The 18,532-nt window shown below is 39.0% G+C and overlaps 1 protein-coding gene across 1 annotated transcript; it reads right to left on the bottom strand.

Annotated features, from left to right (window-relative positions):
• Window positions 1-16,815: 16,815 nt before the first annotated feature.
• LOC115056181 (ras-related and estrogen-regulated growth inhibitor-like protein) lies at window positions 16,816-18,002 on the bottom strand. The gene is made up of 4 exons (XM_029522447.1): window positions 17,954-18,002; window positions 17,835-17,888; window positions 17,680-17,756; window positions 16,816-17,241 (listed from the first exon to the last, which is right to left on the bottom strand). Exons 1-4 carry the CDS (start codon window positions 18,000-18,002, stop codon window positions 16,816-16,818), a joined length of 606 nt encoding a protein of 201 aa, XP_029378307.1.
• Between the last annotated feature and the right edge of the window lie 530 nt (window positions 18,003-18,532).

Here is an 18,532-nt window from a genome sequence, read left to right as displayed (position 1 = left end):
AGGCAACAATCCTGGAAGTTGTCCCTCTGCTTTTGATCAATGGGTGGATGTATGTTTGGCTGGAACTCAGGAGCAGCTGATGTGGAAGAAAGAAAACAGATAACCTACATCCATACACAAGCAAGAACAGCTGGTACTTATTATTGACCATGGATACACCTTAAAATAGGTTTCCTCAATTTGCAGAAACATGAAAAGTCATCACAGACAAGCCACTCATTCTAATATCGAGCTCAAAGTTATTAAATGAATCATAAGAACAGATTAAAGGATTTAAGAAAACTCTTGACTGAAACAGCACACTGAGGAAACAAGTGGAAGTGATATAATACTAAATTAGTGAGCTAATCTAATTCCAACTCACCCGCTCTGCAGTTACTGTCTCCCCTGGCGCTTTTAATTTGAGTTGAATGATTCCGTGAGAGAAAGAATATATAGGAGTTAAAGATGTTTTCTGATCATATAAAAAAGCTCACCTGTAATTAGGAGCAGCGCTGGCTGAGCTCTAATGGAGATCGGATGTCTGCTGCAGTCACTGCAGCTGTTGCTTCAGTCCGCTTCATCCATTCTTCTCCTCTGACGCACGAAATGACAGCCAGCGGTTATCAGCCGGGTTGGTTGATTCATCCATCTCTGAACCAGGGGGACTGCTGATGTCTGAGTGGTCGCATATCCAAGAAAATCCCCAAGTAGAAGAATACAGGGAACCGCTAAGCTGCTGCAGCTGAAGCACAAATATATATACAATAATAAGATATGAGGGGAGGGAAGGAAAAAAAACAAAAAAAACTTTTCTCTAACAATAAATTTAAATAAGGTTACACATTTGTTATTTTCTTGGAGCAGCCTATAGACAGCAGACACTTATCTTTCTGAATCAGAAAGGGCTTGTGTACTGTATAAAATTATGAGTAAATGAAATGGCTTAAACATTACACAGTTGAAAGCACAAAGTTAACTGTAGGGGAGCTGTGAAGTGACCTCCGTGCTGAGGTTTCCCCGATTTCAAAAAGGAGGTGACTTTACTTTTCTAAGCAAACAGTTGAGTTTAATTATATCAATTCATTCTCTTTTCAGTGTAGAGACTTTCCGGGGGTGTGGGGGGGGGGTTTGTGGCCCCTAGAGCCATCAGAACACTGTAAGGAAGAGTGTCAATGTGAATCATACGGTTTATATTCTGTAAAAACATCAAATTAGTAATGATGGAGAAGGCACCAGAGATCATTTTGTGCTTTTCCATCAAAGAAACTTAATTTTGCACTATTGATTTTAAAGCGGTCATGCTGAAATTAATACCATCAGTAATTGCATTGCCAAGAAATGAATATCATGATATCTTGAGGTCATGAAATGGATCAGTTGGTCATAGAAACAGAGACCAGAGATTAAATATGTTTCACTTCCCCTCCATGTGAATTAAAGCATTATCAGACCTTGCACTTAGTGGAGAATCAGGATATTAAGGGGCTCAAACAAGCAATTAACTCTTGATCTGAAGGATCATATTAGTAACAATACAATACATTGCTAAACCAAAACGAGAGATTCCTTATTTGTCTTTTAATCCCTGGATGTGAGAAAAATTTAAAATCCAAATGCTTTCTAATCTTCATGTAAGAGTTGAGACACTCTTCTGTGACATATAATAGATAGTTAAGTCCTTCATTGTCGAAGTGGGAGGCTTAAGACAAAGGAGAAGACAGAAAAATCTGTAAGATAAATGTGAAAAATTATTACCCATAAATCAATGTTACTCTCTATGAGTTCCATTGATTTACAGACACACGGTTACCTGGCCGTACAATTATTTCTGTCATTGTTCTCAGAACATTATATGTGATATTCAGAGAGTATTTGACAACTCACACCTCCTCCTTGTTGTCTTTAGTAACTGTCTGAACTCAAACATAAGATTAGAATAGACTTGAAATAACACAGAAGTGTTGATGTGCTCAAGCTCTAATTAGATGAAATTACTATGAGCTTTTCCTTCTCTTCTGGTTTTATTTCTCTGCTTACTGTGTCTCTGAACTCACCGACCTCCTAGCCCGTATATCCCAATCAAGTTGCTTGTCCAGTATACAAATGAGGCCTGTTTATATTCAATAAAGCAAAAGAAAATCACACTGTGTTACTGCATGTATCAGTTATGTCTCTTGAAAACACATAGCCAGTCAGGCAGGAAGCAGCAGATCATTCATTTTTATTGATCTCACAGCTACAACAAAATCTAGATCTCTGTGATGGCTATATAACTCATGATTGATGTCAACTCTGATGCAAATAATCACGGTTTGGACCCACACATAATCGATGCTGTCACTTTCTCAGTGGATTTAGGAGAAATTGTAAGAAAATCTCTCAAAACAAATACATCTTAGATAACCTGACACACAGCACCGGGGGGGGGGGCAATTTCATGCCATTTTCTGTTATTTATTTTCAGTGAGTCATTCAATCCTATGGCGACAATATCAGCTCCTTTTCAATACTGTATCTGGTGTTGAGAGTAAACACGCTCATTTATTCAGATAGAAACAATTTTAGTTATGTATTTTTTTTCAGCCAGGCCCTATATGAATTTCAATGAAAAAAAAAAAAAAGTTTCATCAAGTTAATAGCCAGAATTGTGACTGTCTCTGATTAACGTTCGTCTTTGGCATCAGTTGTCAAATGATCCTCTGTCTATTTCAGGTTGTCCACCAGCCCCAATCACCTCGGTATTGCATCAGCTTGCTTGGAACCTTTACACCAAAAACTTACCTGGTACCAGATGTTATTCACAACTGGAGGGGAAAGCCTGACAGGGAAGTATGTGAAGAGGGTTACAAGTGGAGGGGGGCTGGAGCCAATCCCAGTTGGCACTGACAACCCTTGACAAATTGCCAGGCTATTACAGGGTGAACATATAGAGACAAACAACCAATCGTACGTTCATTTATGTCTCAGGCAATAGTAAAAATGTTAAAGTCACCAATTAACCTCAACATACACATTTGTATTTGACTGTAGGAGGAAGCCAGAGAACCAGGAAGGAACCCACACAGGCACAGGAAGAACATGCAAACTCCACACAGAATCAAAGTGACGGAGAACCTTCTTGCTTTGAAGCAGCACCGCAAACCACATTTCCACAGTGCAGCACGGTGGCGTAGTGATTAACGCTGTCACCCCCCAAAAAGAAGGGTGCGGTTTGATTTCTGTGGGGGCACCTGAACATGTCTTAGTTAACTGGTAATTGTAATTGGTAAGAAGTGATGGACTGGGATACAGCAACGAACAGCGACTGCACTAGACCAGACCAGAGACTGGACCCCTGCAGAGAGGAGAGACTAGACTGGAAATGGGACCTCCCCAGAGACCAGACCCCTCCACAGACTAGAGACTAGATCAGAGACAGGAGCCCCAGAGACTAGACTCGACCAGTGGACGGACCCCTCCAGAGACTTGACACCAGACCAGACCAAACTAGTCGAGACGAGAGACTGGACCCCGCCACAGAGACCAGACCTGGTCTTTTTTTTTTTTTCTTTTTTTTTTTTATAATCGTAATAAAATGGAACGTATCTGTCAGAAAAATTCTCTGAGGGGGTCACTAATTATGCACGCCCTACACCATTGAAGCGGTCGTCTGAGTGCTAGTGCCAAGTCAAACGAGAGTCATTCACTGAGCTTAACACAAAGAGGTTGTTTTATTTATGTTTTTTTTTTTTTTTTTTTTTTTTTTACATTGATTTTGGGACATTTTAAATCGATTCTGAATCATAGTACATGAGAATCGCAATTCTTATATGAAGTGATTTTTTGGCACACCCCCAGTTATTAAGATTGAAAATCCTGCTGTGTAAAGCTGTTATGTTCATAAAAAAAAAGTTTTGGAGAAAATTTGATCTTTTTTTGCAATATCCAACATCCATCAATGTGGATTGTAATTATATTTTTTTATTTCTATTCTGTTTCAATAGCACATAATTGTTCGTCAGTCTGCCTTATCTGTTTTCAAGAGCAAAAGAATTTGTTAACCTTACTGTGTTTGATTCTAACATCCTTTCCTTGCCGTGACATTTCCATGTTACCTCATGGGAAAACATGGTGGCTCCCAATTTCCAAAGACATGTAGGAAATGCCAAAAGTGTATTAATACCAAGACTCAGATAAAAACCTCTTTAAATGCTAACATACAACATACATCAAGTGTAACCAGTATTGACATATCCACCCTGGTATATGGGAGCTACTGTGATGACATGGAAACAGTTTTTGCACCACAGGGGACAGGTTTTTATAAAATATATTCATTGGGTGTTACATACAACCAGGCATGACAATCATGAAGCATGATGACTCCCATAAGATGGCCGGCCACACCATTATGGATTCTTCAGAAAAGGTATCAAACACAATGGGCTGAAGGTGACAATTAGCATATGGCAAATGGTAATGCGTTGTATGCATTGGGTTAAAGATGTTATGAATACATACATGCATATGGGGTGAACTGTCACTCCAACATTCAAATTACTAAATGAATCACATCTGAAATTTAAAGTTTAGAAAAAATAAGCATAGGTTTCATAATTTAAGAGCTTAACACGCAGTGTTCTGCTTGGTGCATAGAAACACCACTGATATAAACAGGGACTCTCCAAATCAAAATCCTTGAAAAGGTTTCTCCAATAATAAGAAGCTGGTCAAATCCAAACCATTTTTTGAGACTATTCATTCCCAATAACGAGATCTGTGCGCGTTTTCCCTGGATTATTTTCTATTCCTATAAATTAAAAACAAATTGCTGTACACATTCTGAAGACAGTATATGCAGTGTTGCAAATCACGAGCAATGAAAGAAATCTTACTAACTCTCAGAAATGCACAAAAAGTACGAAAATTGGATAGCACCATTGAGTAGGAGGATTTCCTTTACTTTGAAGACATATCTTTCATTCAACATGCTGGAGAAAATAAAAGAAAACCATCACCTCTGCTGCTTCAATTGTTGGCCACCCAAGTAAACACAAGTGATGATAAACCAGTATTAGAACAAGCTCTCAGGGATTCACTTGGTTGACTCACATGCCCAACAGTACCAACAGTGTGTATGAGCTAGCCATTCATGGAGGCATTAAAATTTGTGAGTGGCTTTGATAATTCTTACTCTTCAGCATAAATGCAAAACACAATTCTGCAATATATAAATTAAAAACACTTCCAGCTCAGTACTTGAACGTCTTGAGGCTGTAGTAATTCATGTGAGGTATATGTTGGGTGAACATCAAAGCACGGCTGTTTTAAGAGCTTTTCTATAGTACACTTAAAGTGTGTCTGAAAGTAAACAGAGCAAGTGCAAGTTTGTTGCCTACGTACATTTTTTTTTTTCTCTCTCTTTTGATCAAACCGCTTAAAAATTACCTTCCTATAAATTTAATGACAACAAAGGAACTGAAATGACGTTACTGTATGTTTCCTTTTAATCCATTTCCTGTTTTGGGGAAAGCATCCTGAAAATCCTGAACAAAATTTTTAATTACTATGAGGTGATGGTGAAATCGTGGTTTGCTGTTCCTAAGTTCATGTATACCAGTTACTAGTCCTTCATTGTAATGCAGAAGCAAGAATTGTGCATGCTGGAGTGGCTTGGTTCACATAGCCTTCACCTCCTTAAAGTGTTTTCCACATTCTTGAAGCAGTGGAAGTGGCCACTAGTGATGGCACTTGGCTTTGAGCTGGCTGTTTGAAGTATGCACATCTTCCCGAAATGAGAGAGCTTGTTTTCAGTCCGTGGAGGATATTATGGCCTACAGATTTATAATGTTTGTTCTCCTGTCTGTTCCTGGAAACCAGTGGTCATGTACTACAGCTATTTTGAACAGAATTACTATTGATTGCTGAAAATAATGGTGCAGATTGTCAGTCATGCATTAAGAAAATATGACAGAGTGAGGGAGGAAAATGTAGTCTTGATTATCATCGCAATTTATGAATGAGTCTAAAAGTTGTTGTAACCCTAACCCTAACCCTGTTTACGCACTTGTAATTAGCTATTTATGTTTTCTTTATAGCAACATAACTCTTACAAGATTAATAGTCCATTTAAGGGTTTTTCTTTTCAGGGTTATACCAAGTTACCTTGCAGCTAAATGATCACAGATCTTTGCCCTGCCAGAAATTCAGTTTTGACCTTATAATGGCGCTACATGAAATCCCCAAAGTCATTTCGATCAAAATTATATGGCAATTCATCCAACAGGTAGATAAAGTATTCGATTCAAAACTACAAATGCTATTCTGATGTTGTCCCCCCCCCCCCAAAAAAAAAAAAAAAAAAAACTCAGGATCTCTGGAGGATGTTCTTTGATGAATCATAGAGAAAGGCAAATTCATCAATACAGTGCCTGTGCATGACGTCACCTCAAATCTGAAGTAGCAACCCCTGGGTATAGTGCTATATACAACAGAAAGCTTACACTCCATATTTAGTCAAGTACCCCAAGTACAGGGACACGAGGCAGAGGGATGTATAACAATGCTATTGGTTCATTAACCATAAAAAAGAACCACAATCATACCCACCCAAGTGCTGAGTCTGGGAACATCCAGCCACTTTTATTCACATTTATTATCCAAGGTCTGCTTTTGTCATCCCTGCCTCCGCTAGTATCAACAGAATCCACAGCTTTATCTGAGGAAGATGCCTGAGTGCCTCAAGGCCTGTAAGGTTTAGTGCAGTACCTGTGGCCTTCAGGCCTTGGTCACACTGAGTTGTTGTGTTATTCATCAGGCTACTCACCCACTTATGTATTAGTTTGTGGATGCCAGTACAGTTTGGCATAATCAGTGTGCCAATATTCTTTACCAACTGTGAGAGAAATGCGCCACACACAGGTTAATATGCTGTACTTCAATATGAGCACAAACTCAGCGGTCATCAACACCTGTCCATATGTGCCATACCAAAAAACAACAGTAAAGTGCTTTCATTGAAACAAATGTGCTATTATTCTTTAAATCTTGACATTGTTCAAACAACAATAAACTATGTATCCAACCCATGTTAAAATGAAACTGTAATTATTGGATTTCTGTATGTTTGTATACAGATGAACAAACAGAAAAACATGCATAGTTCATAGGACAGGATTTTTGGGACACAGCTGCCCTCCTGTGGTTAGTTTTAGAAATAAACACCAACAGCGCAGACACTGGATGTCTCATTTGTATCTCCAGCACATTAAACACACTGTGTGTAGACATTTTATAGTCAAATTTGACAAATGTATGAATATTTTTGTTTCCTTCCTTGGTCAAATGAATGATTGCAGGGCATTGGTCTGGTTCGCCGTGTGCTAGAACTGCACTTAAGAGTTCAACTATAAGACAGTAAAAAGAATATAAAAGCACTAGGGTTTGAGTTATTTTGTGATTCTTTGTATAGTGGGCCTGTTCGCTTTCTCCTCTGTCATGTCATTGTGTGGGCTTCCACCAGGTGGTCTGGTCCCTCTTACAGTATCATCATCACCAAACTTATGTGTCTCAGGTGTTTCTATGAGTCAGCATTTTGATGTTAACGTAACAGCCAATTGTCAGTTTATGGTGTATTCTTGCCTCTGGCACAAGCAAATGAAATGCTATTGATTTCAGATTGTTTGGCAGTCAATAAATCTTTACCAGCCCAAGTTATAACTTGTGTTTCACTCATTGTTTGTGAATACAAATTTATTACGTACCTTGGTAATTGTGTTGGGTGTAGTTTTATATTTTATCGACCCGCCAATGGATGTCCAGCTGTGTGACCCTGCATGTAGCGCTCTGAGATTTTCTTTGGAAATGTAGTGAATAGCATTCTTCACATTCATTGCACATTCCTTGCAACTCCCCTTTTCTCAGCATAATTCTGAGGATGATTAGACAAAGGGGCTATTACACAACATCGGACCCCTACAGTATGTTCAGCCTGGCAGGAGTACTGAGGCATATATGCCTACTGAGGGGGCAGATTATGTACATGCGGTGTGCATGGTAGAGTAAGTACATTGCATATAAATTGAATATTATCTAAAAGATTGGTGTACAAAATACAGTTAAATGAAAACGTGATTTAATTTTCCACAAAAGATTGAACCTGGAGATTTGAATCAAACTAATTAATTTGAGTCTTCACAGAATATCAACATATTGATATGACAAGTAGTGATGAAAATGTATTTAAAAATAAATAATAGGGAATGACTCTTGGTTATCAATCAGAATAATGTCACTACTTAAAAAACATGGAAAACAAACTTTTGGTGCAGGGACTGGTGAAAGTTTCCACATTTCAATGTTCCAACATTTCATTCTTAGTTCTTAGACAGTTGTGAGGCTGTTATAACACAGTTATAACAATCACTTATGCATGATAAGTTATCAAAAACACAGCTAAAACATCCTGATGGAGCAGATGGCTTGAATTTTTCTGTATTAAATTTGATAAATATTTGCTAAGGGTGTGTCATTTTTGTGACATTTTGTGACATTTGTTCGTGTTTAATTGTGTAAATAATTGTTTAAAAGTTATATAGAAATACTAGAGGTCAGGTTTTAAGTGGCCTTCACAGAGTTGTTTTATAAATCATCACACAACTATAAGTGTCATTGTAATGTTATGACCCTGCTAATTAGTTGGCCACCTCCGTTAAAAAAACCCAGTACACAATAAAGTGTGACATCCGTTTTCAGTCGGGGGTGCCAAAAAACCGATTCATATAAGAATCGCAATTCTCATTTACTACGATTCAGAATCAATTTAAAATGTCCCAAAATCAATTTTCAAAAAATAAAACAAATCCACAGGCTGTCTGCCTCCATTTTGTACGCAGGACGTCCTGACGTCAGCACCAAGCCGATTCTGGAACATGTGTGGTAAGCACCAAAACAAGGAGGAAACAATAATAACGGAGGAAAGAGAGATTCAACCGGCCCAGAGTTAACCACTATGCCACCGTGCTGCTCAATTCACCACACACATTTACATCAAGTCACCATTTAACCTAGACATGTTCAGGTGCCCCTACTGGGAATCAAACCACACCCTTCTTCTTGTGGGGCGACATCACTAACCACTACGCCACCGTGCAAAGCAGACTGAAGTAGATCATGAAGAACCTTTGCACACCTATAGATTCAAGCAGAAATCATTATGAATCGAATCGATTTTGAATCAAATTATAGCCCCAAAAATCAGAATTGAATCAAATCGTGATAGTAAAAGATTCCCACCCTTGGTTTTCAGGAAACTAAAAAATATTATCTTTGACTAAAGCATAATAAGAAGTCAATAAAATTCACTTTTGTGTGTTATTCTGTGCAAGGCCACCATTTCCTGTTACTGCCACAGAGGGGCACTCAGTAAACTTCCAATTGCCCATTACAGACTGATGAGTCACTCATCCCCATGCCTGATCTAATTTACCAGCTCACATGTGAAAATATGTTTCATTTCCCCTCCATGTGAACTCCTCATATGAGACAAAACAATTTACCAACTCTGTCACACATTTTATATTAAATTAAAGCATTATCAGCTCTGCCCTTCAGACATGACTACCTTGCACTCAGTGGAGAATCGGGTTATTCAAGGACTCAAACAATTAACTCTTGATCTGAAGGATCATATTAGCAACAACACATTAAGATGCTAAACCAAAAAAAAAAAAAAAAAAAAGCTAAACCAAAACTAATGATTGCTTAGTCTGTCTGTTAATTCCTGGATGTGAGAAACATTAAAAATTGTAATGCTTTCTAATCAACAGCTAAGAGTTGGGAAACTCATTTGGAGCTGTTTATTTACAGTTACATATTTTCCAAATGCCAAATGCATGCAGAGGTGGCATGTAATAGAGAGGTAAGTCGTTTATTGTACCTCAGGCTCCTGAGGTAGCAGTTAGATGAGCCATTAAAGCTTAACTAGAAAATGTACAAGTGCTACTGACCTTTGAACTTTTACTGCTTTCACAGCTGGGGGTTGAATTATAGTTACGGTGTGTACACACCAGGTCCTTATTTTGGAAGCTGTGAAGCTGTAGAGCGCTGCAGGGGGTCCTTCAGTCTTTGCAGGAGAGCCTGGCGAAGGCAAAAGGGCATCAGCACAGGGATAGTTGGCATTTTTGAACCATTAACATATTCTTATAAAAAGCAATGAGGATGTGCAGTCCACACATTCTACACCCCCCTGTCTAAATCCTTATCAGGTTGACAAAGCCTGTAATGCCACAAGGTAAGAGGCCACATGTGAGACTGGCTCATTGTTAAAAAACTCTTTTCTGGGCATTTTCATCCAGCAGCAGTGAATGAGCCACCTCCAGACAGCAGTCCCACAAAGCCAAAACTCAGATCGATTACTCACTAAAAACTACCAAAAGACACAACTAAACTACTTGGTTTTTTTTTTGCCTTTCAGCAGGATTTCTTTATTAAGGTTTTTTTTTGCTAAACTCTAAAAACCACATTTATTGACATTATATTTTATTCTACATGTTTTGGGCATTCCCTTCCAGAGAGACAGACAAGCAGCTACAGTAAGAGAAAGGACAGGTGAGCTTAAGTTGGTTTTGGCTTGTCACAAAAGGTCACAAAATTTCATTTGTTACAAATATTAACTTTGATCTTGTGAATTCAGTTTGTCACTCCGATCTTTAAACCATGTCCTGAAAATCAGGTCCAGCTACAAAAGGACACTACCCCAGCATACCAGAGTGTCAGAAATGCTATGTTAGCTTCTGAGAGTTTGATGTGGTTAAATTGTGTTATTCCAAATAGTGGAAGAACAGACAGACAGCAGATCCCCATTAACTATGAACTGAGAGTGAGCTGATTGAAATTAATTTCAGCCAACCCATCTCTGACTGTGTAGGCCAGAGAGACAGAAAAATGTAATCCAACAAATGAACTGGAGTTTCCTGCTGGAACAGTTCAGGTTTCTTTCCATGCTTTTGGTTATTAAGTAGAACAATTCTACCCTATGTGAAATCACATAGATGCATTTCAGTTTAATTTTAATGATGCAGTCTTATGATGCAGTCTTTTCATACTTTACAGAAGTGTTAATGTGCAAAAGCTTTAATTTGATTAACTTATTGCGAGTTTTCCTTCTCTTGGTTTTATTTCTCTGCTTACTCTGTCTCTGAACTCACTGACCTCCTAGCCTATATATCCCAGCTAAGCTGTTTGCCCAGTAATCAAATGAGGCCTGTTTGTATTTAATAAGGCAAAAGAAAATTACATTGTGTTACTGCATTGATCAGTTATGTCTCTTGAAAATACGAAGCCAGCCAGGCAGGAAGCGGCACTAAGTGAAGGTCTAAAATGTGGCCTGAAGCTATAAGATGTTGATTGATGCATTCGATTGTATTGTTTAGTTGGCCTATTTCTGTCACTGGTTTCCTGCAAAAGAAATCTGGCATAGTATTCAATCTTGTTTCATGTCAAATTTCTCTGAAGTCAAAGTTGGCTGCAATCCTGAAATCTTCTCTTTCTGTTCATATTCCTTGTACAGAAACTCCTAATGAGGATTGACTGAACTGCTCAATTTCATCTAGATGCTGCTTCTATGAAGCCACAGAAATAGAGACAGTCTGATCACCAGTGTGAGCATATGCATCTCCGTAACACATTATCATTTCCCCTTTTGATAACACTGTTTATACTAAACTCAGGGTGCTCCTTATGTTACAACAAATGAAATAACTGAAACGCCATAACTATCTGAAATGACTGCTGGTGACTTTGCTGTTTGATATGGATTTGGTTAAAAGTATTTTCTCAGGAACCTTAAGAGGCAATTGTTTTACTTTTTTAGTTACTGGATTTCCTTTTTTACTCACTTCATTCCTCCACATAGTGAGTTGTGTAACTGAACCAGACACTTCAGACAAGGTCCACTGGTTAAGTTACTGTTTGATTAAATGTGGACAGTCATGGTTATAATGCAGTGAAGAGTTTGATGTGCTGAGGCCATGATCACAGGAGCCAAAATACTGCCAGTTTACAACTCAACCAAAGCCCAGCTATAAACAAACACATCAAGCCAGATTCTTGTGGGGGAAATTTAACATCACTGGTTCAGTGTACTTTTTTTTTTTTTTTTTTTTTTTTAAATGTCGCAGAAACCGCAAGCGCTCAAACATCATCTCACTATCAGTGGTATCCAGACATTTTCAACTCATCAAACCATAAATCTGTTGCTCTACAGGGAACAGATGCGATGTATCAATCACAAAATGTGAAATATCAAAAAACAGATTCCCGCTGTGAAAAACTAGTTTCAGATAAAAATAAAGTGCTACTGACAGAATGAAACTCTGACAAACAAAATCAGCCCAGTGATAATGATGAATTGACAAATTATTTAAAATACATGCTGACCACAGCATTTGTTTTTCTAGTGAATAACTAGAGTCCATGTGCCATGATATGAAACACTTCCCACCTCCAGCAAATTTCAGGAACAAGATGTTAAGTACTGAGGCAGCACGGTGGAATAGCGGTTAGCGTGCAACTAGCACATTGTGAGTTCGGTTCCCAGGCATGGCGCCTTCTGTGAGGAGTTTGCATGTTGTCCCCATGTTTCTGTGGGTTTCCTCCCACCATCCACCATCCAAAGACATGGATGTTTAGGTTATCAGGTGACTCTAAATTGTTCAAATGTCTGAGTGTGAGTGTGAGCGGTTATTCGTATCTGTCTTTCATTGTATGTTGTGATGGACTGGTGACCTGTCCAGGGTGTAGCCTGCCCTCGCTCTATGTGAGCTAGGATTGGCCAAGCACCCCCCTGCAACCCAGAAACGGATAAGTGATAGAAGATGAATAAATGAATGAATGCTGCTGTTTGCCACAGAATATTCTGCAGTAATCCAACCGGGGACGCAAGGAGACAGTAACATTCATGTTGGCTTTGAAAATATGTGACAGACAGGTGAGATCCAAAAGCTGCTTTATGAAAGAAATATAAAAGCCTTGGCTATTGTTCTTAGCTTGTTCAGGTTGCAGTGGCCGACCTGCAGTGTGGTGAGTTAAGTGTCAGCTTGCTGCTGTCTGCTGCTGATCTGATACCATCAGGAGAGTGTGGACCATGGTGTCAATGAAATATTTCTCACCCATTGATAGATTTTTACTTTGAAATATTTCAGTCAATCGGGGGTGTTGAATGTGACACAAGTAAGCTGTACAAGAAAAAGTGGCCCCTGGCTGACTGTGATCTAGATATCTGAAAAATGTGTTGTTAAAACTTTGAAGTGTGAAAGTTTTGAAGACCCACAGCAAACCTCTGACTCCTAAATATTTTTAGTCAAACAAAGATTCAGTTGTAGGATAAATAAGATGATCTATATTTATTCTTGGGCATTACAAGCAACATCAAATATGATGCAAAGGATAAGCAGCATTTCTAAAGAATAATGCACCCAAAATGTCTTATTAAAGTAGGATTCAGGGCCAGCACTTTATATATAAAATGCTTTTACAGGTTTTAAGTTCCTAACAGGCGTCCTCAGACAGCTCTTTACAAACACAAAATGCTTAGATGCATTTCAGTTGTTATAAAACTTCAAGTGGCTATGCTATTTCCCTAATAGCCACAAAAATTGGCATCTTCCTGACACCACAAATACAGAGGTTAAAGGGAGGAAAAGAAGACGGTTTTGCTCATCTTGGGGGTCAACCCAAGTTTACTGGAGCAGGCCAGTGACATATTGGAGGATTTTCTCAGGGCAAATGGTGTCCTGGATGCAGAGTGGAATTTGTCACCTTTCATTCAAAACAAAGATGAGCTTGAAATCTGTGAGAGATTGAAAACGTAGTGACACTGGGAAAGAAGCAGGAGGTTTCTATCAAGTATCCGCATGTTCTACAGCACCAAAATCTGTGTTGGCAATCCCACTCAGTACAAATTGTTTGGTGTTCAGTGGACATATTTTAAACTGCATTTCCATGCTCTTATTTTAATTTATTTAAGAAATATTTGACCCTGATATTAGTAATCAATAGAGCTTGTTAGCAACAAGTTGATTATTTACACATCCAACTAATGTTGTTCCTTCTTTTAGCTCTGTTCTTAGTCTCCTCTGGAAAATCGTTCTCAATCTACTAAATCCTGCACTGTGCCATTATTAAAATTTTTATTACAGCAGCCTTAGGAAATGTCCAACTGCAGTTATAATAACAACTATCATAACATAGAAAATCCTTCTTTGTTCATTACTTTCTCTGTGACTGTGGACTAAATGACAGTTCCTTGTCATTCCTTGTCGTCTCCACATGTATGGAGGCCATGAGCTGATCCTCACTGACAGAAGTCCCATCAGACGAGGGAAGGGACATCTGTGGGTTTTGGAAATAATCACGGTTTATCATATGTGGATATTTAGAGTGACGATGACTGTCATTCGTGTGCAAAGTGTTTTGTTTTTTTGTTTTTTTTTTATGAGTTTTTAACATTTCTTTTAACGCGCACACCGGTCGTAAACGACACCGTGCTGTAGTGGAGTCAAACAGTTGTGTACCTGTAATTGTGGGTTTATCTCTAGACGGCGGTCGTAGTTCAAACCCCCTGGTCGTCCTTTGTTCGCAGAAATATTCCCACACTGCTGATTTCGCCCGGTTTTTGTTTGCTGCGGATGGAGGTCGCTCGCCCCGTCCGCCATTACGCCTGTTAGCAGCGTTAGCTTCTTTAGCAATTTAGCCGGCGCGCGCACGAACTTTAATTTTCTCCCGGTCCCTTAAAGAAATACCCCCCAAAGCAAACAAGACAACTTTTGTTCCGGCTACAGGTTGTTCAAAAAATAGTTTAGCATTGTTTTCTTCCGTTACTTCTCTTTGAAGTTTGGTTTTCATTATCCAACACTCCTCTAACATTCACCCACTGAAGGTGCATTTAATTGTCATTTCAACAATTACAGCAATTACATCCAGTGTTAAAAAGGCTGAATTTCCTTTCAGAGTGCCATCGACAAAAACAGCAAAGATGCAAGCACCTGGGAAAAATAGTGATACAGTTCATAGGAGGTAAATAAATACCCCCCCATGAGAGGAGAATACAAGCTGCACTGGTTAAGGATATACTGATTATTGTACTAGTGATAGTGAATTTTCACAATGTTTTCATTGAGTCCATAAGTCTGATGGCAGTCGTGAGGAAACGGTCTGTGAACCTCACAGCCCTGCATCCCAGACTGCAGCATCTTCTGCCCGATGGAAGGCGCTGGAACAGGCTGTTCGAGGGATGGGAGCAGTCCTCCGATGATGATTCATGCCCGTGACAGACAATGTTGCTGTGCCAAATCCTCAGTAGATAGCAGCGTGATTTAAAACTACTGACCTGACCTACTTACAGACAGTTCACACGCTGGATGCGTTTGTATGTAAATAAATCTTGTGTATGTGGAATTGAAGTTCCCTCCTTTTAAGGGCCTTTTAAGCTCATAACTGTTGGACTGGAAAGGAAATTCAGCCTTGGGCTTCTCTGCTGAGTCTGGCCAAGAAAATGACAAAGACTGTCATTAATTGCACCCAGAGAACTAGTAGAAGCTGTAAAAAACTAAATATAGATGTTTTAATGGGCCTCAGAGGAAATTCTGTAAGGTTGGGTGGGTGGTGTTTTTCTTTTCTTTTTATTTTTTACCAAGATGGGCTCACGTGCTAAAATTCACATGTGCATTCATACACCGCCAGACCAGACACTAAAGCAAAGAGGAGTAACTGAGATCACAACAAACACAGGGTGGGTGTGACGGTTCTGTTCTCAGGACTTCATATCCTAGCTATATCTTTATAGATGAAAATAGTTGTTTGCTGGTTATTTGTTTCAAATGGGTTTGCAGAAATTTTACGCAGACTGCAGATGTTTTGTATAGTCATGCTGGGGGTTTTGTGATAGGATGATATGATCAATATGAGACTGCTTTTCATCCAGATAGTTCGAATCAATAAAGACTATCTATACTCTGCCCTTAAGCCCTGAGTTTTTACTAGATTAAGCCATGCTGATCTGCCTTGACCTTTCATCATCCTTCCTTATGGGTATATGGTATATAGCAATATAGCACATAATTTAATTTCAAAACCAAAACAAAACTAATTAAAATAGTTGTTTTGAGCAGATTTTGTTTTATTTAACTCCTTATAAGATGTAAAACCAAGTTAGGCAAATACATTTCATTACATGTGACATTAATCAAATTTGGGAACATCCATTAATATAGAAAACAGTTTGTTATTTGGCTTTAGTGTTTTATACTTGAATAAATAGAGATATTTCTGTTTTGCTCACAAGTCTTAAATACAGCATTGAGACATTTTTAGTTTTTTTTTTCTTTTTTTCCTCAGCAACACATTGGTTTCACTTGTGGTTTGAAGTGGTCTCTTCAGCAATGACTTCAAATGTAAAGGCACATTCAATTTGTGCATAGGATTTATTACAATCTGTAATATGTAAAACAATTTGAACACATTGCCTTCCCTGTTGCACACAAATATCTGTAAAACAAGGGACTACTTTTTTTATCTTCTATAGCTTGAAGTGAAGTTGAGTGCATAACTTGTGACCAAAAAACATCTGTAACCTCTGCTGCATTGTGAAGTCTCCATGTTTGAGTAAGCTGAATGGCTTGTTCTCTTCTTAAGAATCCTCCATCCCTCTCTTTATCTCTACTCTGTTACCTTTGGCACAGTAACTTCTCACACGCCTGGTAACATTGAACCGGCAAACACTGTAATATCCATCCAGTCGAACACACGCTGTGGATTCACCGAAGACCCCTTCCTCTTCTTTATCCTTGGACTTACTTATAAGGAGTCCGTCCGTCTCCTGGCAAACACTGCCGACATGCTTTTCACTATGCCCTTGAACCCCAGAGGCCTTTTCATGGTCAGCTTGGCATCCTTCATCCTGTCCACCAGCCCGTGAAACACCATGAGCACACTGTGGTAATTCTCGGCCGCGGACACCTCGTAGAAGTGGCAGTCTGTGTTGAGGGCCAACAGTCGGCCCTCCTCGCTCAGCACTGTCCGTCTGTGATGCAGGTCCCTCTTGTTTCCCACAATCACTATGGGTACTTTCGCTGCATTCATGTAGTCTTTTTTCGACCTGATGGTCTGAATGAGCCTGCTGACGCTGTTGAAACTTGCCCTGTCGCAGATGCTGTAGACGAGAACGTACCCATCAGCCCACTGGACCTTTTTCTCAAAGAGTGACGTCTCCATGGACAAATCCTGTGGAATCACACAAGTTTATCTGCAGCAGCAACTCTTGGAGGAAGGTAGCTTGCAATACATTTACAAGCTATTTACCAAAGTGCAAATTCAAGACACATGCTACATCTCAGAGGGAAATATAACTTTTTGCTGATTACAATGTCTATGACATTCTTCCAAATTAGTATATTGTTGGAATCAAACTATCTAAAACTAAAACCAAGGATAGAATCACCTGCTGCAACTTTTAAAATGTCTAACAGTACATTTACTAATTCAGTTCATAAACATAATCTGAAAGCAGGAATTTCTCATCATTTCTGCTTTTCTTTTTCATTTGAACAATTAAGGAGTAGCCTACTTGATATCAATAAAGCACAACACAGCAAACACATCAGAATAAAGCACCATTATTAACACCAGCAGTAATGGTAGTAATGGTCAGTTTATCATTACCTCAGAATAAGGTGAATCCCAGATATTGAGACTTATTTCTCTGCCATTGACCATGAAACTGTGACTATAGATGGATTCTGCAAGAGCAGGTGAAAGAATATAGTTGAGGTGATGAAGTTTGATGAAGTTGACAGTCAAACAGATCGGACACTCACCAATATCTCCATACTCTCCGATGAATCGGCGGGTTAAGAGGCGAACAGTCAGCGCTGAAAAAACACAAATGAGGGTTTAACTCCCACAGACCGGTAATTCTTGGGAAGACGTGTCCTACCTGACTTCCCGACGCTCTCGGTGCCCAGGACAGCGACGTTGGCGTCCATCGCTCAGCTCCATGTGAGGAGGACAGACGGAGCTGCAGAGCTGCTGCTGGTTAATATGGGACCGACAGGTGGGCGGAGTCCACTGATCACACCACAACAACAACCACAACAACAACAACAACAACAGCAACAGTTGGCTCACATATGTCCCTGAGGACATGAACGTGACTGAAATAAATACAAAAAAATAAAAAATAAAAAAAATACAACAACAACAACAACCTGACGGGAGCAACAAGAAGAACTTTATTTTGTTTGTTACATTTAGTTGTATCAAATAATCATCCATTTAAAGAATAACATGAAATTCCTAGTAAATGTTGGGCAGATTTATAAACTAGCCGGTGTGTCTGTCTCCTGGATTAAACAAACTGTTCATTAAATGTGTCAGTCATGTGAGTGTGCTTCCATAACATGTTAGTTCGTTTTGAGAGTGAAAACATTTGCTTATTAGTAATTATATTGGTAATTTCATGCTATATAATATATATTCTCTGTTAATATGACATGGAGTTTAATTTTCAAAAAAG

Source organism: Echeneis naucrates, chromosome 16, assembly GCF_900963305.1.
Source record: "Echeneis naucrates chromosome 16, fEcheNa1.1, whole genome shotgun sequence".
In the NCBI taxonomy this organism is placed as follows: domain Eukaryota; kingdom Metazoa; phylum Chordata; class Actinopteri; order Carangiformes; family Echeneidae; genus Echeneis; species Echeneis naucrates.
Note: the sequence above shows the minus strand (reverse complement) of the source record. Positions and strands in the feature narration are given on the sequence as shown.

Excerpts from the sequence above, each read along its gene's own strand:
- LOC115056181 (XM_029522447.1), bottom strand. The coding sequence starts at position 18,002 with ATGGACGCCAACGTCGCTGTCCTGGGCACCGAGAGCGTCGGGAAGTCA. Across the intron at positions 17,889-17,953 it reads CGAGAGCGTCGGGAAGTCAG|CGCTGACTGTTCGCCTCTTA; the intron begins GTAGGACACGTC and ends GTGTTTTTTCAG. Across the intron at positions 17,242-17,679 it reads GGGATTCACCTTATTCTGAG|GATTTGTCCATGGAGACGTC; the intron begins GTAATGATAAAC and ends GTGATTCCACAG.